Genomic DNA, 18211 nt, shown 5'->3' on the forward strand with positions numbered 1-18211 from the left:
GTGGTCCTCTGCCGTGGCGGTTGACAGCCCCGCGGGCCAGGTGAGGCTGCCTGAGCGCATGCGCGGCCCGGCGGTGGCGGCCCGGACCGCTTGCAGGCCGCGGTGCTGCATCCCAGTCGCCTCTCCCTCTGTGGCGCAGGCTCCTCTCTCCAGCGTGGCTGTGGAGCAGGCCCGTGAGGGGGACTAATTTCTAAGCGTTTTGTACCCAGCTGTGTTTAATGCAAGTCCTGCCCTTAAAAAACCGTGGGGTTTCCTGGCGGAGGCTGGCTTGTTCGGTTGCACGGCGTGGTGCTTAACCTTACTGTTGTAAACCCCCGGGGTTTGACTCCAGGCTTCTCGTTCCAGGTGTGTGTGGAAGGCGGCGCAATGGCTGTCACAGTAAAAGAATGCCTGGAGCTCCAGCTGCTGGAAGTGGAAATGCTCCTTTCAATGTTTCCCAAAAAAGGTGAAATAAGTCTGGATGAGGATGCTGTGCCTGGCTTGCAGCGCTACCTTAGAAACGCTGATGGAGCTCTGCCCCCGCAGCTTCAATATTCAATTGCTATTGATGTAGGGGAGGCAAAGGTGAGAAATTCCACGTAGGTCTCTTTACAGGTGGTGTTTTTGTTACTCCCTGTTCAGACAAAAGCTCCTCACTGAAAAAAAAAAAAAGGGGGGGGGGAACTTTCTAATTTCTGTTTGTTGTTTCAAAAGTGAAGAGTAACAAAAAGCTCTTGATTTTAATTATTTGACTCTTGATTTGGGCAAGAAAGGCTAATAGAATCACTGATGGGAATGGACAACTGACATCAACAGCACGGACAGCGTTCTCAAGGACTTAGCTAGGGTTGTACTTACATGAGTGTTGTTTGTTTACTGGTTTACAGAGAGTTGTGTGTTACAAAAGCAATGGGAATGGGGCAATTCCCCCATGGGAATATATATGTTGGACTTAACATAATTCTAGCAAAACTGCCCTATTGTTTCTCACGTCCACCCCTTGCCATGTGTTCATTGATCTGTATTTGAAATATACTAATGTAAAAATAGCCCCAAATGGCAGAATGAGTGACACAAACAGTAAAACAAAACCAGGCTATGAAATGCAGTACAACCCCCAAAACTTAGAGTATAAGGACTTCCAATAGTTTATCCAATTGAAGAAAAGGTTACATGTGACAACTAAGTGCTGTAAATACTTGCGTAGAGAACATAGCCGTTAGTGTAGGTCTGAGTATATAATAATGCAATGACAGGAAATTGAAAACTGACAAACTCAGCCTAGAAGTACTAGGAATAATGGTAATTAAATATTAGAGCAGTTTACTGGGTAACAAGGTGGCCTTGATTATTTGGAAACTTATGTATGGGTTAATGCATACTTCTAAAACACACTCCTTCACCATTCTTCAGAGAGAAATTTCATGAACTGTGTAGGGAGAACTTCTGCACAAAGAATTTTTTTGCATGGCAGATTGTCAAGGAACTTGGAAAAATAATTAGTCAGTTCACGATTCACACCTCTCTGTAGGACTAGTAATTTGATTGTATACTGTAGTGAAAGTCTCTTAATGGTGTACAAGAACCTCAAGCACTGAAGGCACATGAATACTCTCCTGCTCTTGGACCAGAGTCAGGGTTCAGTTTCCAAAGAACTGAATTGTTCCACTTTAAGACACTGTAGGAATAATGGAGAGAAATTCAACAGTCTGTGGTTTGTAGGAGATCAGGCAAGATAATCTAGATGTTTCCTTGGCCTAAAATGCACGTAAATCTTTTTATCCTCTATAATCCTGAGAATGCTTCCTCCATTAGGGTGAATACTTGCTTAAAATAATAATAATGCCTCTATATACAATATGTACAATCAGCAAGTCTGTTTTGTATAACTCTTGGCCTTGTTTTCCTGGAGTAGATCCAGCAGCTGGGCTGAGTTTGTTGATCAAATGTCTGTTTGGTGAGGGACAAGATTCTCAAAAGCCACTTGCCCCTTGACTCTGCCAGACTGGTAGTTTGTCGCAGCAGCAACACTGAGAACACGCAATAGGAATATCCCTACTGGGTAACTGTGTATCTTCTTTCGAGCCACAGCATTATTTCAGTAAACAGCAGAATATAACATTAGATATGGTGGGAAAGTCTCAGCATAGTGCAACAAAAGGAAAGGAGTGAACAAAAGGAAGGCGGAGGAAGTAAGTCCAGTCTTTGGGAAGCTGCAATCTTAGTTACATCTCCTCATAATCTGCCTTTGACAGGGAAGAAGAGTCTAGCATGTCTTTCAGTAGCTGCAGAATTTACTTTCTTTGTGTGTGTGTGTGTGTTCTGTTTTTAAGGTAAAAGTGGAATTGCAGGTACTGCTGCCTCACATGTATCCTCACGTAGCTCCTCAGCTTTTTGCAAGATCAGACGTGCTGCACAGACAGCAACAGTTGCAGCTCAACACTGGTCTGGCTTCTTACATCAGCTCTTTGGATTCAGGTGAACTGTGTGTATTTGAAGCTGTGCAATGGGTGAAAGACAACAGCCTGCCTTACCTGGAAAACAGTAAGATGTCTTCTGAAAGTGCTTCAGAAGCAGTTGTAGTTAAAGAAACATTGCATCGCATGTGGATTTACAGCCATCATATATACAGGCAGGAATTGAGGAAAAAGATTTTTGACTGTGCAAAGAAGTTAAATCTGACTGGCTTCTGCCTAACAGGGAAACCTGGTGTCATCTGTGTGGAGGGACTCAGAGAAAACTGTGAAGAGTTCTGGCGTGTTATTAGGTATCCCAACTGGAAGCATATTTCATGCAAGCATGTGGAGAACATAGAAACAGAGAGAAGCATCGATAATCTTCGTCTTTTTCATGCTTTTGAAGACCTACAGTTTCAGGCACATGGTGATTATGGCCTGAGGAATGACTATCACATGGATCTTGGCCAATTCCTAGAATTCCTGAAAAAACATCAAAGTGGACATATTTTTCAGATTTTATTTGGTGTCGAAGGCAAACTTTCAGACAAGTAAGGAGTTCTAATTTTGGACAGCAAGAGATGACGCTAACATTGAAATACTGTGCCTTATAGCTACTGTGAAAAGGGAAACTCTTTAACATACAAGAAGATTTGTAGTTCAAGTATTTCAAGTAGTTAATCTGAGCTTCTGTTCCAAATTGCCACATGTTTTTCAGAGGTGTTTACTTTCTTTCTGAGACCCTAAAACTGGTATTTGTCACTATGAGCCATGCCTCAAAGTGCTTGCAAGGTGATAAAAATCCCACACTGTAGTATCCTGAATTGCACAGTTCTGTCTCCTCACCTATACTGTACTATGTGTTACTAAGCTGAGGTGCAGCCCTGCAGTTAACTTCTGCATACAGTTGTGGGATATTAAAGTGGCTGCAGTCACAAATTAACATGGCTTCCAACACAAAAGCACACCCAGCTCAAGGAAATCGCACCGCTTGTGCACGCTGTGTCTTTTACTCCTCTGCGAACTATCTGCTTTATTAAGCTGATCCATGAAATGCAAAGGTTCATGTCCAGCCACAGGACCAAGCTTTGCTTTTAAATAACGGGCAGGGGGAAGGAGAAAGAGGCCCACATCACCCGTCCCCTTGTATGCTTTGGGTAGTAGCTATAGTTATATTGTTCATACCAACATTTTCATGATGATCTTCCTATCATCTCATTATGGTCTGGTTCTGTTAATAGTAATTTTTCAGTTGCTCAACTCATGGCATTTTATATTTACATTGGTAAACCAAGCACCTGGGAAAGGTAAATGTGTACAATGAGACAAAGTTTAGTGTTTCCTCTGTTTTTCCCCTACATTACATAAGGAAATATCTGTAAAATACAGAAAAATGAAAAAAACCTCTATGTTTACATTACATATTAAATAAAAATACATATAACTTTACCAGTATTTCCTGTGTCAAATTAGTACTGAGAGACAGTTTTCCAGCAGCTTGTAACAGGAAATTATATTAATGGCTCATTAGACATTACAGGGTAGTATGCTGAGTGTGTATTTAGATAGTGAATTGCAGTTCAGCCTTCCGGTTTATAATGGATTATTGTATTTAAATGTCATCAACGTACTACGTAGATGAAGAATGCTACTGAAAAGTTCCCAGTAGCTGTGCCCGAAAGAACCTAAAGCAACTTAACCACATTCCACTTCGTCACTGAGCACCATAGTATGAAAATTGGTACTGAACAATGAAAGCAGACTTACTGTTGAGCTGTAGAGGTTTGGCTGTTCGAATCTAAAACCCAGGCCATTTCAACAGCAGCTATTTAAAGACACTGTTTCAGTACACTCAGCTGATGACTACAAAAATAACGATATTATTTTATTTCAAATAAAACACAAGTGGGCTAATATTTTTCTCATAATAGCAATATATTGAAACACAGAGGATGGCAGTGTTTCTGGTTGTTCAGAATGATGATTAACATTCGTTCCTTGACTGTGGTAAGTATATTGTTTGTATGATCATAACTTTGGCCAAAAGCACAGTAAGGCAATGTTTCCAGGTTCCCATTATGCAATGATGGAGAAAGCGCCTCTGCTCTTTGTGAATTCAGGACCTGCAGTCTGAAGCTGCGGCAGAGCTGAGGGGCTGGACAAATAAAATTAATTTTTGGTTTTGTAGAGATAATCTCTGTAGTATAACAACAGAAAAAATGTTAAAGTACACTTTGTTTCCAGAACTGCCCAGAAAGTATGTTCCATTTTTCTTGGAGTGGTAATTCCATAACAACTAGTAATTCTTTGGCGGTTTTTTAGAACATTGTTGTATGAGCACAGATTCCACACAATCATGACTCAGTAAAACAATTTGCATCCTGTCCTGTTGGGAAATTGCCAAATGATAAACTTTTTCCTTTAAAGCAGCAAAACAAACCGGTTTAGAAACAGGCCTTATCCACAATATTTCAAGCAGAAGAAAACAGGAAAGGTAGCACTGGCATAGGTCAGAAAGTCTGTGTGGGAGGATGGTCAAACAATTCAGAGTTAGAGCTGTCTAAAGTTTTATTCTGAGCATGAGCTTTGTTCGTTCATTTTTTCAGAAGGAGAAAACCACTGATAGTACAATCTGATCATGTATCCTCCTAAGGAAAACCACAGAGTCATGAGTTTTATTTCTGGAAATGCTAATTATGAATCCAGAGTAATGCAGGTTCATGAGTAGTGTCCCTGGATGCTTCCACTGAGGTTTGCAGAGGGAATCACTTTTTTTTGGTAGAAGATTAAGGTTTACTGCCAGGTATCACTTTTGATAACTGGCTGACAGATGAGAAAGGGTAAAAAAAAAAAAAAAAAAAAAAAAAGTGAGAATACATCTTTAGTTGAAATGAGTGTGTAGATGAACATATTCAGCATGCTGAATTATCAATGAAGTTGCAAAAACTATTTTAAAGATCATATTGAAGAAATTGAGCTAACCAGATCATTCAAATAGTAGTAAGCAAGAGAAATAATCAGTAAATATCAAAGAATTAATAAAATGTGTTTGCTCCCCCCATAATGATGGACTCTTCCCCATAGTAATTATTCATTTAGTAGACCTCAGCTGGGTGATTTGGGAGTTTGTTACAAAGAATAATACGCATACAATGTGTGTTTAAAAATACATTGGCCTCAAATACTACAGGAATTCATTAGGTTTAATATTTAAAAAAATATATAAATAGGTTTAATTAAATTGAATTAAAAAATATAACAATAGGTTTAATATATAAAACCCCTACCACTAGCATCAGATAACTGATGTTTATAAGAAAATATTTGGTACAAGAAAAGCCTATTCATAACATTTTGATACTCCCTTTTTGTCAAGAACTTGGAGTCCAAGCACTTCCACGACCTTCAAGCCAAACAATTGCAGCATATCAGAATGGCAGTTATCTTGGTGGGGGAATGAAATCTTGGATAGTTTACAGGACTTCAGCTTAGATAAGTAATGTTAAAAATATTCTAATTAGATGTGAACAAATGGTTCTGCAGGTTCAGTTCTTGTTAGAAAATTTTCATTATTCTACATAGGAGTGACCAATAAGGCTTTGCTTTGGAGGAAAATATTCTAACTTTACTGTTGCTTAAAGTTTTGGGGTTCTTTTGTTAAATAATAGCTTGACAATTTATGCAAATTGCATTGTGACCTGTAATGGATTAAACAGTCATCGTATGCATTTCTTAATTTTCAATGGTACCATTTGACTGCTTAAGTTCTCATTGACATTCGTGACAAAACTCTCAAGATACAACCACTTACTTTGATAACAAAAACATCTGTCAAACTATAGTGTAGGATAGTTCAATTAAAATAACGATCAAAATAACCAAACAACACAAATATATTTCTCATATTAATTTTTATTTTCTGATGTATAATTAATATGATTTCTTGATCTGAGTTTCTAACCAAATATTACAATTTAGAAAAAGTTTTCTGCATCTTAAAAAATCAGCTATTCTTAAGCTTCCTAGGCAGAAATGTTCTGAATATTTTAATGCTTTTTAACTGCTGCTAGATTGTTCATTCTTCATTAAATATTTACAGTTTCACTTTCATGGCTTCTTCAGGCCAGGTATAGGAGTCAGCCACAAAGCTGTTATAATCAGTACTGTAAACCTGAGAGCGGATGAAGGCTTCTAGGTCCTTGGGCTGAGGGTAGGTGGAGGCAGTGTTATTCCTGTAGGCTTCTTCTGCGATCTAGAAAGATGCATTAAAACCCTAATTAGTGCCGATAAATTATTTGAGTACATTTAACAGTATTTAAAAGTAGGAATTAGTTCAAAAGCAAGAATAAAATTCCTCTTCTCCAGTGCTGACAGTCACCTGTATTCATACTGGATCCGGGCTAGCATTATACAGCAAGTAAGACTAGGAAGAAGAGGATGTTCGCGTTTAAGTGAGTCTGACTCACGCTACTTTTAAGCAGGATTATGTGTCTTTGCTGTTAGAAACACAGTGCCCCTCGCTGGCCAGTAATATCTTAGCTTTTATTGTGCAGCGGTAGATAAAATATTCAACAAACCCCAAGCACTGAGATACAATTTCTGCTTTTCCATCATCAGGTTTCCCTGGTTTACTGTCTTCTCCAAAGCACTGTAAGAAAAGTGTGATTTGTTCGAAGCCTCCATGCTCCCTGCATATTAGAGAAGTTTATTGTTTGCCATAGTTCGATAATACATTTCTTAAAGGTAAACTCACAAGAAAAAAATTAGTCCTACACAGTGCAGAGGTTTAACTCTAGAGATGGTTGGAGGAAATACGAGTATTTGCTTGCTTTTTCCTGACCCAGACCACACCTATGTGAATCAATTATGCATCACAGGTATAGCTGCAACAAAAATGAAATTTAGAAGGGGTTGGAGCCCACTCAACACATCAAAGTAGCCTCTCATGTCTGAAGAGCACCTACTTGAGAAACGTAGATCTTCAGACTGGACATTCATCTATGAAACAAAAGAAGTTTGACAGACTGGTTTTAGGCAGCAGCAGCAGCGCTGCATAGGAAGCAGATCTACTTCAAACCCTATTTGGCAAACAGACAGATGGTCCTATTTGGAATAAAAGGAAGAGAGTTTCCTTCCTTCTGTCCTCAAAACATGAATGTTTTAGCTTGGTGAGAAGCTGAGATCCCTTAGATTCCTTTCTGGGATTAATCTGACCCTCAGCCTGACCTGACTGAGAAGCACTTTGGTGTTTATGTATGTTCAACTTCAGGTCTGTGTGCCTGTGCGCGCTATCACAGTTGAATAAGGCCTGAATTTATATCCCATATTCGGTATTCCAAAAAAATTTTATATTATTCCTCCCCTGGAAAAGGCAGAGGACATGGCTAAACCTCTTGGGCTGTATGAGCCACAACAGATATTTGCAGGAATAAAGGTTCAACGTAGATCAGGCAGAAAGAACCATTTGGTAACATTTTCCTTTTTTTTATTTTATATAATACACAAAAGTAGAGGAGGAATTTCTATCACTGTGTTTCTGCCAAACACACAGGCAGTTTGATTTTGCCTGAGGAATCTAGGTAACATTTTGACATCTACAGAACAAAGGTATGACTTACCTAAGACAACGTGAACTGTGAGAAGGATTTTTTTAAAAAAATATTCAAAATGAGTGAAGCTAGGAGAATTGTTTCATGCATGAGGGTTCCTTGTTATTCTTTCAAAACAATATGAAATAAGTGGAATTATTCACAGTAAGGTGTCCAAGACAGAAAACAATTGGAGTAAAAAAGGTCACAGAGCAGCAAAATAACCTCCTAAAATGCTGAACACCCCTTCCTCCCCTCAAACAAACAGAACAAGGGAGGTACTACGGTAAATACATTATTTGAAAGCCACCTTTGCTCCAGGGCAGCCACATTCCTTGGGAAACTGTGAGTTTGGGTCAGTTACTGAAAATCCATCTGTATCAGCTCTGTATTTGCCAGTAAAAACCAACCAACTAAACAACGCTTGACCCAAACCTGAGCCATAAACAAAAAGCATCCCCTATAGTTAGTTGTTCTGATAGGGCACAGTAAGGATGGGAACAAAAGGGAACAGTGCCTGGACAAAGGGTGACACACACTCTCTTGACAGGCACCTGATCACTGTGAAGGGCCAAAAGGCTTCAGCAGTGCAGCTCGCGTGACCGCCTGCCCGGGCACCTGCTCCTAAACTGGTGGACAGCACAATTTGGGCTCTACAGACATAAACACTTGCTGTAGTTCCATACCTTTCCTTCTTGTATTTGGATTACATTTACATTTATGAATTTAAATTTAAAACTGTTACTTGTCCAAGATGGATTGACGTAAACCAACTTCAACTTGTGTGAAGGCGTGTTAGTTGATCAAAGCAAATGCTCGATTACGTACAGAGTGTGGGAAGAAAAGAAGCCACAAAAGACTGAAATGACTTACCCTCACAGCAATTTTCAGCGACACGTGCTGAATAGTGACTAACGGAGGGTACAGACGACCTTCCTGTAAATTCTCCTCTGAAACTTGCTGAGCTATTACCTAGAAATAAAGCAGACATGTTTAACTTGAAATGCAGATGCAGCTGTAGCTTTATTAGGCAGTGATCTAGTCTTAAGCAAGGAAATGGTTCCGCTTTGGCAAATCACGCAGATACTGCTGAGTCCACCGAGGCAGCATCTTTTATAACCAGCCTTGTCATTAGGAGTAGCTACACAAGAGCTAGAAATGTAGGGAGTTATGCTCCTTTCTCACTCAGATAATAAGACTTATTCAAGTCTTGAATAAGTCCATGACACATGTAAACTAGCAAATAGTTCACTGTGAGCTATAAATTCCAGCCATCAATTGCAGCTGGGTCAAAGACTTCTAAAATTAAAGAAGCACCTGTTATCCCGGCAGTTGTCAAGTCACCCTGTGCAGAGAATAGAGCTGAAACTCCTACGTGTAAAATGCTTTGAATAAAATTACTGGTGCCTGAGCAGGTTTGTGGTGTGTCCAGCTCACACATCTGGCCTCTGTGAGATTATAAAACTAAGTATGGTCAGCCACAGAACAAAGTAAAATAAAAGTAAGATTATCCAGGGTCTTTTAAAGCCCTGCAGGTCACTGCAGTCAGGTTTAGAAAGAGAAGGTTTAATGCTAAATTCTGGCTTGCTGGGACAGTGTTGCAAGAAGAAGTCTGTCCACTCCGCTTGAAGGCTGCAGTGGGTTGGTCATCCCAACCATACCAAGTAACTAAAGAAATTATTTTGCTCTTTGCTTGATTTGTCACCAGACTGACCAGAGGAAACAAGGAATGACACAAAAGTTCTGATACAAGTCTGAGAGGAGCATCTCTGCTATGGCCTGAATATTCTTGCTTGGTCTTCCTAGCAAGACTGGAAATGTTTTGTTGTCATCTCCAGCAATGAACAGATCAGGAAAGACTAGCAAGCTGGAGAAGTCGTTTTTTATTGTTTACTCCTTGGCCATATGAAAAACCTTCTATTACCATGAGGTGTGCGGACATTCTCCACAGAGTGAGCAGAGACACTGCTTGCACTGTCCACTTACGAGCTTACTTCATGAACTTCTGCCATTCCTGCAACAGATACCTTTTAAGAAGCAAAGGGTCCTGGGGCTGCCTTTGGGTCTAATGATATTTCTGCCATCATTAGCTAAAATTTGTTTGTCATTTGGGGATCTGAAATAAAAAATAGCCTTTGAGGGTGATCCAGATTGGGATTTGCTGAGCCTGAGAACAGCTGATGCCAGTTTGCTAACCTGTCTTCTAGTTTGTAATCTCTTTGGTGGGACTTGAAGGTTTCATTTCTTTAACCACCCACCTTTGTACCCTCTAGGGAGCTCCTAGTTAGAACCAAATCTAAATATCTTCTAAGCAAACCAAGCTCAAAATTCATATATCAAAAATGGTCTGACTTTATGCAGTTTTTAATAGCTACCTTCACTAACATTCTCCACTACAGTTTTCAAAACAAATTATTAAAAAACATTAAAAGAGATTTGCATCAGCAGAATCTAAATTTCTCTGTCTTGCTTTGGGACAGAAAGGAAATGGCTCTGGGGAGGGGATGTCACTTGCCCTTTGAACAGCTGGAAACACATAACAATCACAAGGAAAGGAGGTTCTTTGTACGGTGCAAGCTCAAGCTTCTTAAATCTGTTACTGTTTATAAGCAGTTTCCATTGATATTTAGTACATTAGGCTTGCTCCTGGAGTCTATCCTTCCATTTAGTTTCATCCAAAAGAAAACCAGGGCCCCTCGCCTCCCGAGACCATGCCACACTGTGGACCAAGGTGGATTATGTAGGGACACGTGGGAGATGTGCTCCAGAAGACCATTCTCATGCAAAATAGAAGAGTAGTGTAGAAGCACCCTTAGTGGTCCCATCAGGAGAAATGATACATTTTTGTGCAATTGCAACTTTAAAAAAAAAAGGTTAGAACCAAATCACTGACGGAACAAGGAGTGTGGGGATACTGCTGCGTGATGTGACCTGTAGGGGTGCTCTGTGGATGGAAGGAAAATTCTGGCCTAGTGGAATTTTGTGCCATGCATCTGGTGGAGCCATGTATGACCCATGAAGAGGTTCTGAAAACACCAAGAAAGTCCAGGAAACACTATGAAATGAAGCTGATAACATGGCCCAAAGAGAAATCAAGAAGCGCACTTTTGAGGGATCATACCCAGAAGATACTTGAAACAGAGCACAAACTGCTCCCTACAGTTCCAGCTGCATGTGGGAAATAGGATCCTCTGTACTTTGCCTGCAAACAACTAGGGCTGCGTCAGAAGAGATGCTTGGCTATCAGAAGTAGGTAAATAGTTTGAATTAAAGAGCAAACACTATAGTAACTCCAGGTTCAAAGAGAAACAGTGTTCTCTTCTGCAATCTACCCAGCATGCTGGGAGGTGTAGTAAGTTTTGCATTCAGAGCGGAAATGCCAACAAGAGCAACAAGAGATTATACACTTGTTGAGTGTACCGAGTAAAAGAAAATGATTTATTTATATTTTCATCTGATACTGAGAAGTACAGCAGAGATAAAAACCCACTAGGGGGAGCTAAGACAACATAAAAGGTAGTTTTTGCTTTCCATAATAGGAACTAGGTCATTTAAAAATGACACACAGCCCTTTGATAAAACAAGATGTGCATCTGAATCTGCAAAGAGGAGCTTACAACGTGAGATTGCTGCTGTTAACAGTTTAATGGGGCTCTGCAAGAAAGATGAAATCTGAAGAAATCAACAGCAAGTTGCTGTTAGCATAATGCATCACTGAAAAAAAAAAGGTTCAGGAGTAGCGTACTTCTGTTTTGTGATGTGGTTGATAGAAAGCAAGCCACAAAACATTCGGGCAGTGCTCGAAGTGGGAGAGGTAGAAAGCTTAACTATATAGGTACCATGCTAGTCCTTCTGAAATACTCCTGTAACAGCACTAAAAACTATGCAAAACCAGAGAAACATTTTCAGAGAGAATGACAGCTTCATGTGGTCTCTGAAAAACGCTCCTTGAGAACATCAGTTCAGTAGCAGGAGAAAAATGATGAATCAACATTTGGAATCATTAAGAAAATAAGAGGTGACAGAAAATGTACAAATCCACAATGTAACACCACTTTGAACAGTGTGCATTTTTGTTACACCTACTTCAAACAAGAATGGGATGGGATCATGAGGGGTATAAAAAAAAAAAAACAAGGATGATCAAAAGGTTATTTTTTGTACAAGGAGACAAAAAATAATTAAATAGGCTTGGAAGAAAAAAAAAAACAGAAGACTGCAAGAAAACACAAAACACAACTGAAGGTGAATGTTTCTCATGGCGCTATAAGGAACCCAAATCATCAGACAGCAGGAAATCATAAGAGGAGAGTTTGTTTTTCCACAGAACTCATTATGAAATTGTGACACTAATTGCCAAAAAGATGTTCAAATGTATAAACATGTTTAAAAAGCCATTAGGCTCATTTATGAATGAGAAATCCATGCAGGGATATAACTTCCAGCCCAGGAAGGACATATAGTACAGGCTGCCAGGAGCTGAGAAGCCATTTCAGCAGAACAATCGCTCTGTATTTTCCCTTTATTTATCCTCTTTTTCTCAGCTTCTGCTACTGATTACTTTCACAGGAAGATACTGAGCTGTTTGGATCTTAGGTACAAGATCTGCTATTTTCATATTTTAAATTCTAATTAATTCAGGTTTTTAATAGAGAACTTAGCTAAGCCTTATTGCAGAACCTAAATGAAAGGCAGCCAAGACAGGATGAATGGCATAAAGCAAGTGGGGGCATCTTGGTTTTTGGAGGACGTATTCTCTACAATGAAAGGATTTAGCAGGATTATTTCTGGAGTAACTTAACTGTAGGTCACACATGCCAAGAATATTCCATTAGTTGATAATTCTCTGTCCCTTTTGTTATGTTTCATAGGACTTAGAAGAATAGGTAATGTCCCTTGTCATCACAGAGCAATTGCCTGCGATTAAGAGGTATTATAACTTACAGTACCTTAGATTTATTGTCCAAATTCAAAGTTACATTCTATTTTACTTGGCAGGAAGGAAAGAGCACTGAAAGTAGAATTTGTTGTAGTTACAATAAGCTATTTGTGACTTTTATCAGATCTAATTGGAGAGGTGGCAAAGCAAGAAGACAGGAGGTGCAGGCATGCAGCCTGGGCTGCTTATTTTTTATACTTTCTTTTTCTAGGTAAGCTACTGCTACAGTCTGAGAAGGTCCCTCTGTCTAAAATGCATCCGTTTGGTGCTTTAAATTTTGCTTGATCTTGGGTGCTTCCATTTCAAATTGAGAATACTAGCCACTATTCTAAAACCCACATGAAACTATTTTGATTTTAGCCTTCCATTAAAAAAGCCGAGAAAACAAAACAAAAAGCATTTTTGCCTTTGCTTTGTACTGTGAATTCACCTAAGGGCCTACGGAGCCCTCCTGGCTGTCACACCCCTGATACCTCTTCTGGCAAAGACTCCTCTGAAACCCATCAGTTGTCACCTTGCTCAGAAACCGGCTGTCATTCGCCCAAGCCCCAGTCACACACTGCCTCTCGCACAAGTCGGGAGACCAGATGTGACTGCTCTTAGCTCCAGCCATAAGGCAAGCAGCTTTTCTTTGATTTTGCCATCAATAGAGACTTTCTATGCAAGAAAAAACCCACATTTTTACATGTCATTTGTCTAGGGATTTTACTAGAGGATGGCAATTATGTAGCAAAACCTTTACCAAAAAGGAAGAGTCAGGAGAGAACCTCTACCTCAAGAGAGAATTTAAAAGCTTCCTTACAATTTCTGATACTATTTTACTTCCCTGACTGTTACATCTCTTTGTTCAATTAAGTTTCTTTGTTCAGAACAGATTTTTTTCTAACTTAGTAGACTGCCACTTGAAACATCGTTCAATCCACATACATGTCACCTTTCATCCATCAGCACTCTATATATAGGAACCATTTCACCCAAACCAAAATGAAGCAACTTCTAGAATGAAATAAGACAACTGTTTAACACAGCAGTTTAGACCAGCAAGCGAGGATCACCATATCCAACTGAAATTACAGGGAGGGATTTAAAGGGAGGATATAATTATCCAAAGACTTACGAGATGGATCATTGCCCTCCTAAGATGGTTAAAGCCAGTGGAGACAGTCTGGACTTTTTACTAATTTTAAAGATGGAAATTGTGAATATCTTTCTTACAGAGGGCAAGCTGCTGGCAAACTTTTTTAAAGATGTCATAGTACGCACGTTAAAAAAAACCTTCAGAAATCCAGCAAGAGCAGCGTGCAAGTGCTCACCCTTTAGGAAAGCTTCTTATCACTTACTGCCTGTCATAGGATCACGTTGGCTATCAGTTGCCTCCAACTGATAGTAAAGGGTAATCTTCTTCCCTTTAATCCATGAAGTGGACACAGGGAGCAAGAATCCTGCAATGCTCCTTAGAGGAACTGCAAGGATTGAGTCAGGCATTCTCACTTCTACTAACTGGGGCAACTTTTTTTTCTTCTCTCTTTTTTTTTTTTTTTTAAAACTGTTTCATAATAGTTGTTAATTGCATTGCTTTGAGGCTTCCTCTGTGTGCTACCTGCAACACTCATGTATTTTCAAGCATGCTTATGCAGCTTCTTTGAAGACTAGGACGCTGCACTTTCATGAAGTTCTGTGGATTGTAATTTATATGAACTGGACTGGGTAGAAATTACCACTAAAGTGCATCTAGGTTAATTAGAGTTAACTTGGTAAACTCAGGCGAGCCTTCTTCCTTATTTCCATACCCTTTAAAAAAAAAAACAAAAAGCATCAGGCTTTAAATGACTTTGCATGGACATGCTCAGACCATCATGCACAGCTTAGGGCTCTTTATTCACTGTCTATACTGAGCTTGGGCTCTCTCTGAGCGGGGTGAGCTTGGAAGTACATTCCTGGGAGCAGAGTAGCCAGGAGCCTGAGAATCACTGGATATCACATCACTCAGTAGAAGGAAGCTGAGTCCTGTGAGGCTCATTACACTGCTCTTGGTGCCAGCCAAGAGCAAAACCAACAGAGGCAACGGAGGAGACAGGAACTCCAGGACAGGACAGGAAGGGGGTGAGATGGAAAGGATCAGAAGACAGAGTGGTAAGGGTGCTATGACACTACAGTCTATGAGGAGCAAAGATGCTGAACCCAGAAAAGCACAGAAAGTTACAATTTTCTTACGTGAGAAACAGCTACAGAAAGATTGACCTCCTGTTTTGTAAAAAATACAAAAATTGTGTTAAGTATTTGATTTCAACCACTGCAGGTAATATATTTCGTTTGAATAGGGAATTCTAAAATAATAAAGGCCAGATTCTTCTCCCATACACGTTAAAGATACAATCCTGTGCAATTGTGATGTCCTACTGTAAGACAGTGGATGTCAGATTTTGAACAATCACTGGAAGTAGGTGGTGAATGACTCCTAGAACCAAAAGTGGTTGCTCTCTGTTCATCTCTTGCCTATTGAGTGGAGATAAAGGAGGAGAGATGACATGTTGGATAACGTCAGAACAAAGATCATAAAAAATTGCCTGAAGAAAGAAAAGAACCAATGCAGAAAAGGATAAGAAAGAAAATGTGAAGAATAAGATCGCAGTTGTGTCAAACTGTGGTGCAAGGAACCACAAGGCAATGGGGCACTTTCACCAGCTGTTGACGAGGGACATCCACAAAAAAATGATGCCAACAGTTCTACTCATAAATATCAAAAAGCTAAAAAGCTAGAAGAAATTCAAATAATTTTTTCAAGCAAAACACCCAAAAAAATCACCCCAAAGCTACCAACACCAAAATATAGTTCCTTTCAATCTACAATGAAACCTATGTGCATGTGTATGCAAATTGTACATATGTGCATTCACCTGTGATAATACTGCACTGAAGTCTTCCTCTTTTTCCTTGCCAACAGGTGAAGTTTATGTCAGATGACGTTTGGACCAAGTATTAACTTTTTAAAAATAACTTGTTCAAATAGAATTTATAAAAGCCAACGTACCTTGCAAATAAAGACCTTACACAGAAAGCTTTATGTTTCCAATTTAAAAGATAATGTTTTAACTATTTTTGTTTAACTGTTCATTATTACCATTTTACTAAATAAAGGAATTTAAATAATTTTTAATACAATACCTCAGCAGTTGTGAGGAAAACGTCCTCGCCAATATGTTTCAGTCCACATGAAATAACGCCAAGGGCAACTCCTGGGAACACATAGGAATTGTTACCCTGTCCAGGATAGAGAGTTTGTCCGCTTGGAAGAGTGACAGGATCAAAAGGACTTCCACTGGCAAAAATGCCACGTCCCTAAATTGTAACAAGAAAGCCAAAGAAAGCACGTTAGTCGCGAGGATGCTGTTGAAGTATTTCACACATCCCTTTAAATATCTACCACTGTGGAAGCTGGATTACACCTATTTAACATCTCTTCTGAGAGGGTGTTAGATCTACTTAACTGAGTATGTCTCCAGAGCATCAGGGTGCTGATCCCAGAGATCACTGGCAATTCTCTGTGACTATTTGATGTCAGAGAGTAACACCTGCCTTATTCAGCTAAGAGCTATCAGCACAATTTAGAGGAGGAGAAAGTGAAAGCCAGCACTCGCTATTCACTTTGTGCAACCATGCCAGAAGAAGGGTACATGGGAAGAAGGTATACACCTGGAGCTGTAAAACTCCAAGTGGACAATACTGTCATGCTAACAAGGGGTGATGCTGACAGATTTGTTTCCCAACAGCAGATTGTCCACAAAAACGACGCTAAGGCTAATAAATGTTGCACTTTTGGATGTGGCAATTTCTGAGGAGCTGTGGGGACAGGCAGAGCTCTCTGTTCCTCCCAGTCTCTCCTTTTCAGACACCAGCACCCACTCTGCTGCTCAACAGTGACAGAGGTGCAAGCTCTGTCCCAGGAAAGGCATCCACAGTGAAACCTATAGCACAAGTTGGTGATGGAACCTTGTGCCTCCCCTCATTGTAATATACTGAGCAGGGTGAGGGCACCAACTCAGGCACCAGGGCGTGATCATCCAGTACTGATAAACCACTAGGATGTTTCCCAGCAGAATTTTGGGTAGTGCCAAGCAGTACTGTTGCCACCAGGGCCCAAGCATCACGTACAGACTGGTCCCAGCAGGCAGTATGGAAGAGCCAGCCTGTTTTGGGGAATTAAGAGAATTTAGCTGTACGGATAGAAGTTACACTGTACCACTTGTCCTGAGGACAAGAGAACTGGCTCTAACTCATTTTACATTTTAGTTCACGTGAGACCTTTAAATCTCTTCCAAGGACCCAAACACAGGCGTTGCTCCACGCTGGCACGCAGCATACATCAGACAGCTGAGGGGAGGAACAGAAGCCTGTGGAGTGGCCCAGACGTGGCAACACAGCTCATGTTCCTAAGGGCTTAACTTTAGGCCTGGTATCATTCAGTAGCACACATGTTCAGAGCTGTGATACCACGAGAGTACCAAGAGGTGGGCTGTCAGGGAGCTGCAAGCCTGGACCTGTTGGAGCGGGTCCAGAGGAGGGCCATGAAGATTGATCAGAGGGCTGGAGCACCTCTCCTGTGAGGAGAGGCTGAGAGAGTTGGGGTTGTTCAGCCTGGAGAAGAGAAGGCTTCAGGGAGACCTTATTGCGGCCTTCCAGTACCTAAAGGGGGCCTACAGGAGAGCTGGGGAAGGACTTTTTACTAGGGCATGTAGTGATAGGACAAGGGGGAATGGCTTCAAACTGGAAGAAGGTAGATTTAGATTAGATATCAGGGAGAAATTTTTCACTTTGAGGGTGGTAAGGCACTGGAACAGGTTGCCTAGGGAAGTTTTGGAAGCTCCATCCCTGGAGGTGTTGAAGGCCAGGTTGGATGGGGCTTTGAGTAACCTGGTCTAGTGGGAGGTGTCCCTGCCCAAGGCGGGGGGGTTGGAACTCGATGATCTTCAAGGTCCCTTCCAACATAAACCATTCTATGATTCTATGGTGGAGTCTCACTGTTCCCCTGGGATGAAGAACACCCCCATGGGAGTAGGTGCCGGCACCATCAAGGGTGGCAGAAGAGGCACCTCAGAGGTGACACACTTGCAGCACTACTCTCCAAGTTGTCCCCAGATCATTCCTGGTACACAGGGAGAGAGAAGTAATTTCTATAGCAGGCAATGCAGTTTTGGACTAAGGAGGGGAGTGACATTGCACAGGCCCTACGCCCACAGCCCAGAAGCCCC

The 18211-nt window shown here is 40.6% G+C and overlaps 2 protein-coding genes across 2 annotated transcripts in view; one reads left to right on the plus strand and one right to left on the minus strand.

The window, feature by feature from the left end:
* The first annotated feature begins 366 nt into the window (after window positions 1-366).
* On the plus strand, window positions 367-2990 carry RWDD2A (RWD domain containing 2A). Its single transcript, XM_009887467.1, has 2 exons — window positions 367-564; window positions 2313-2990. The coding sequence occupies exons 1-2, from the start codon at window positions 367-369 to the stop codon at window positions 2988-2990; spliced, it is 876 nt and encodes a 291-aa protein (XP_009885769.1).
* A 3339-nt stretch (window positions 2991-6329) lies between these two features.
* Window positions 6330-18211, minus strand: part of ME1 (malic enzyme 1, NADP(+)-dependent, cytosolic) — a 139063-nt gene continuing 127181 nt past the window's right edge. Inside the window, exons 11-13 of the mRNA XM_009887468.1 lie at window positions 16128-16301; window positions 8897-8995; window positions 6330-6687 (exon numbers count right to left, since the gene is read on the minus strand). Of these exons, the coding sequence (XP_009885770.1) occupies window positions 6529-6687; window positions 8897-8995; window positions 16128-16301 (432 nt within the window). The 3' untranslated portion in view covers window positions 6330-6528. The remainder of the gene's footprint in view (window positions 6688-8896; window positions 8996-16127; window positions 16302-18211) is intronic.

This window comes from Charadrius vociferus, unplaced genomic scaffold, assembly GCF_000708025.1.
Source record: "Charadrius vociferus isolate BGI_N301 unplaced genomic scaffold, ASM70802v2 scaffold185, whole genome shotgun sequence".
Lineage (NCBI taxonomy): Eukaryota > Metazoa > Chordata > Aves > Charadriiformes > Charadriidae > Charadrius > Charadrius vociferus.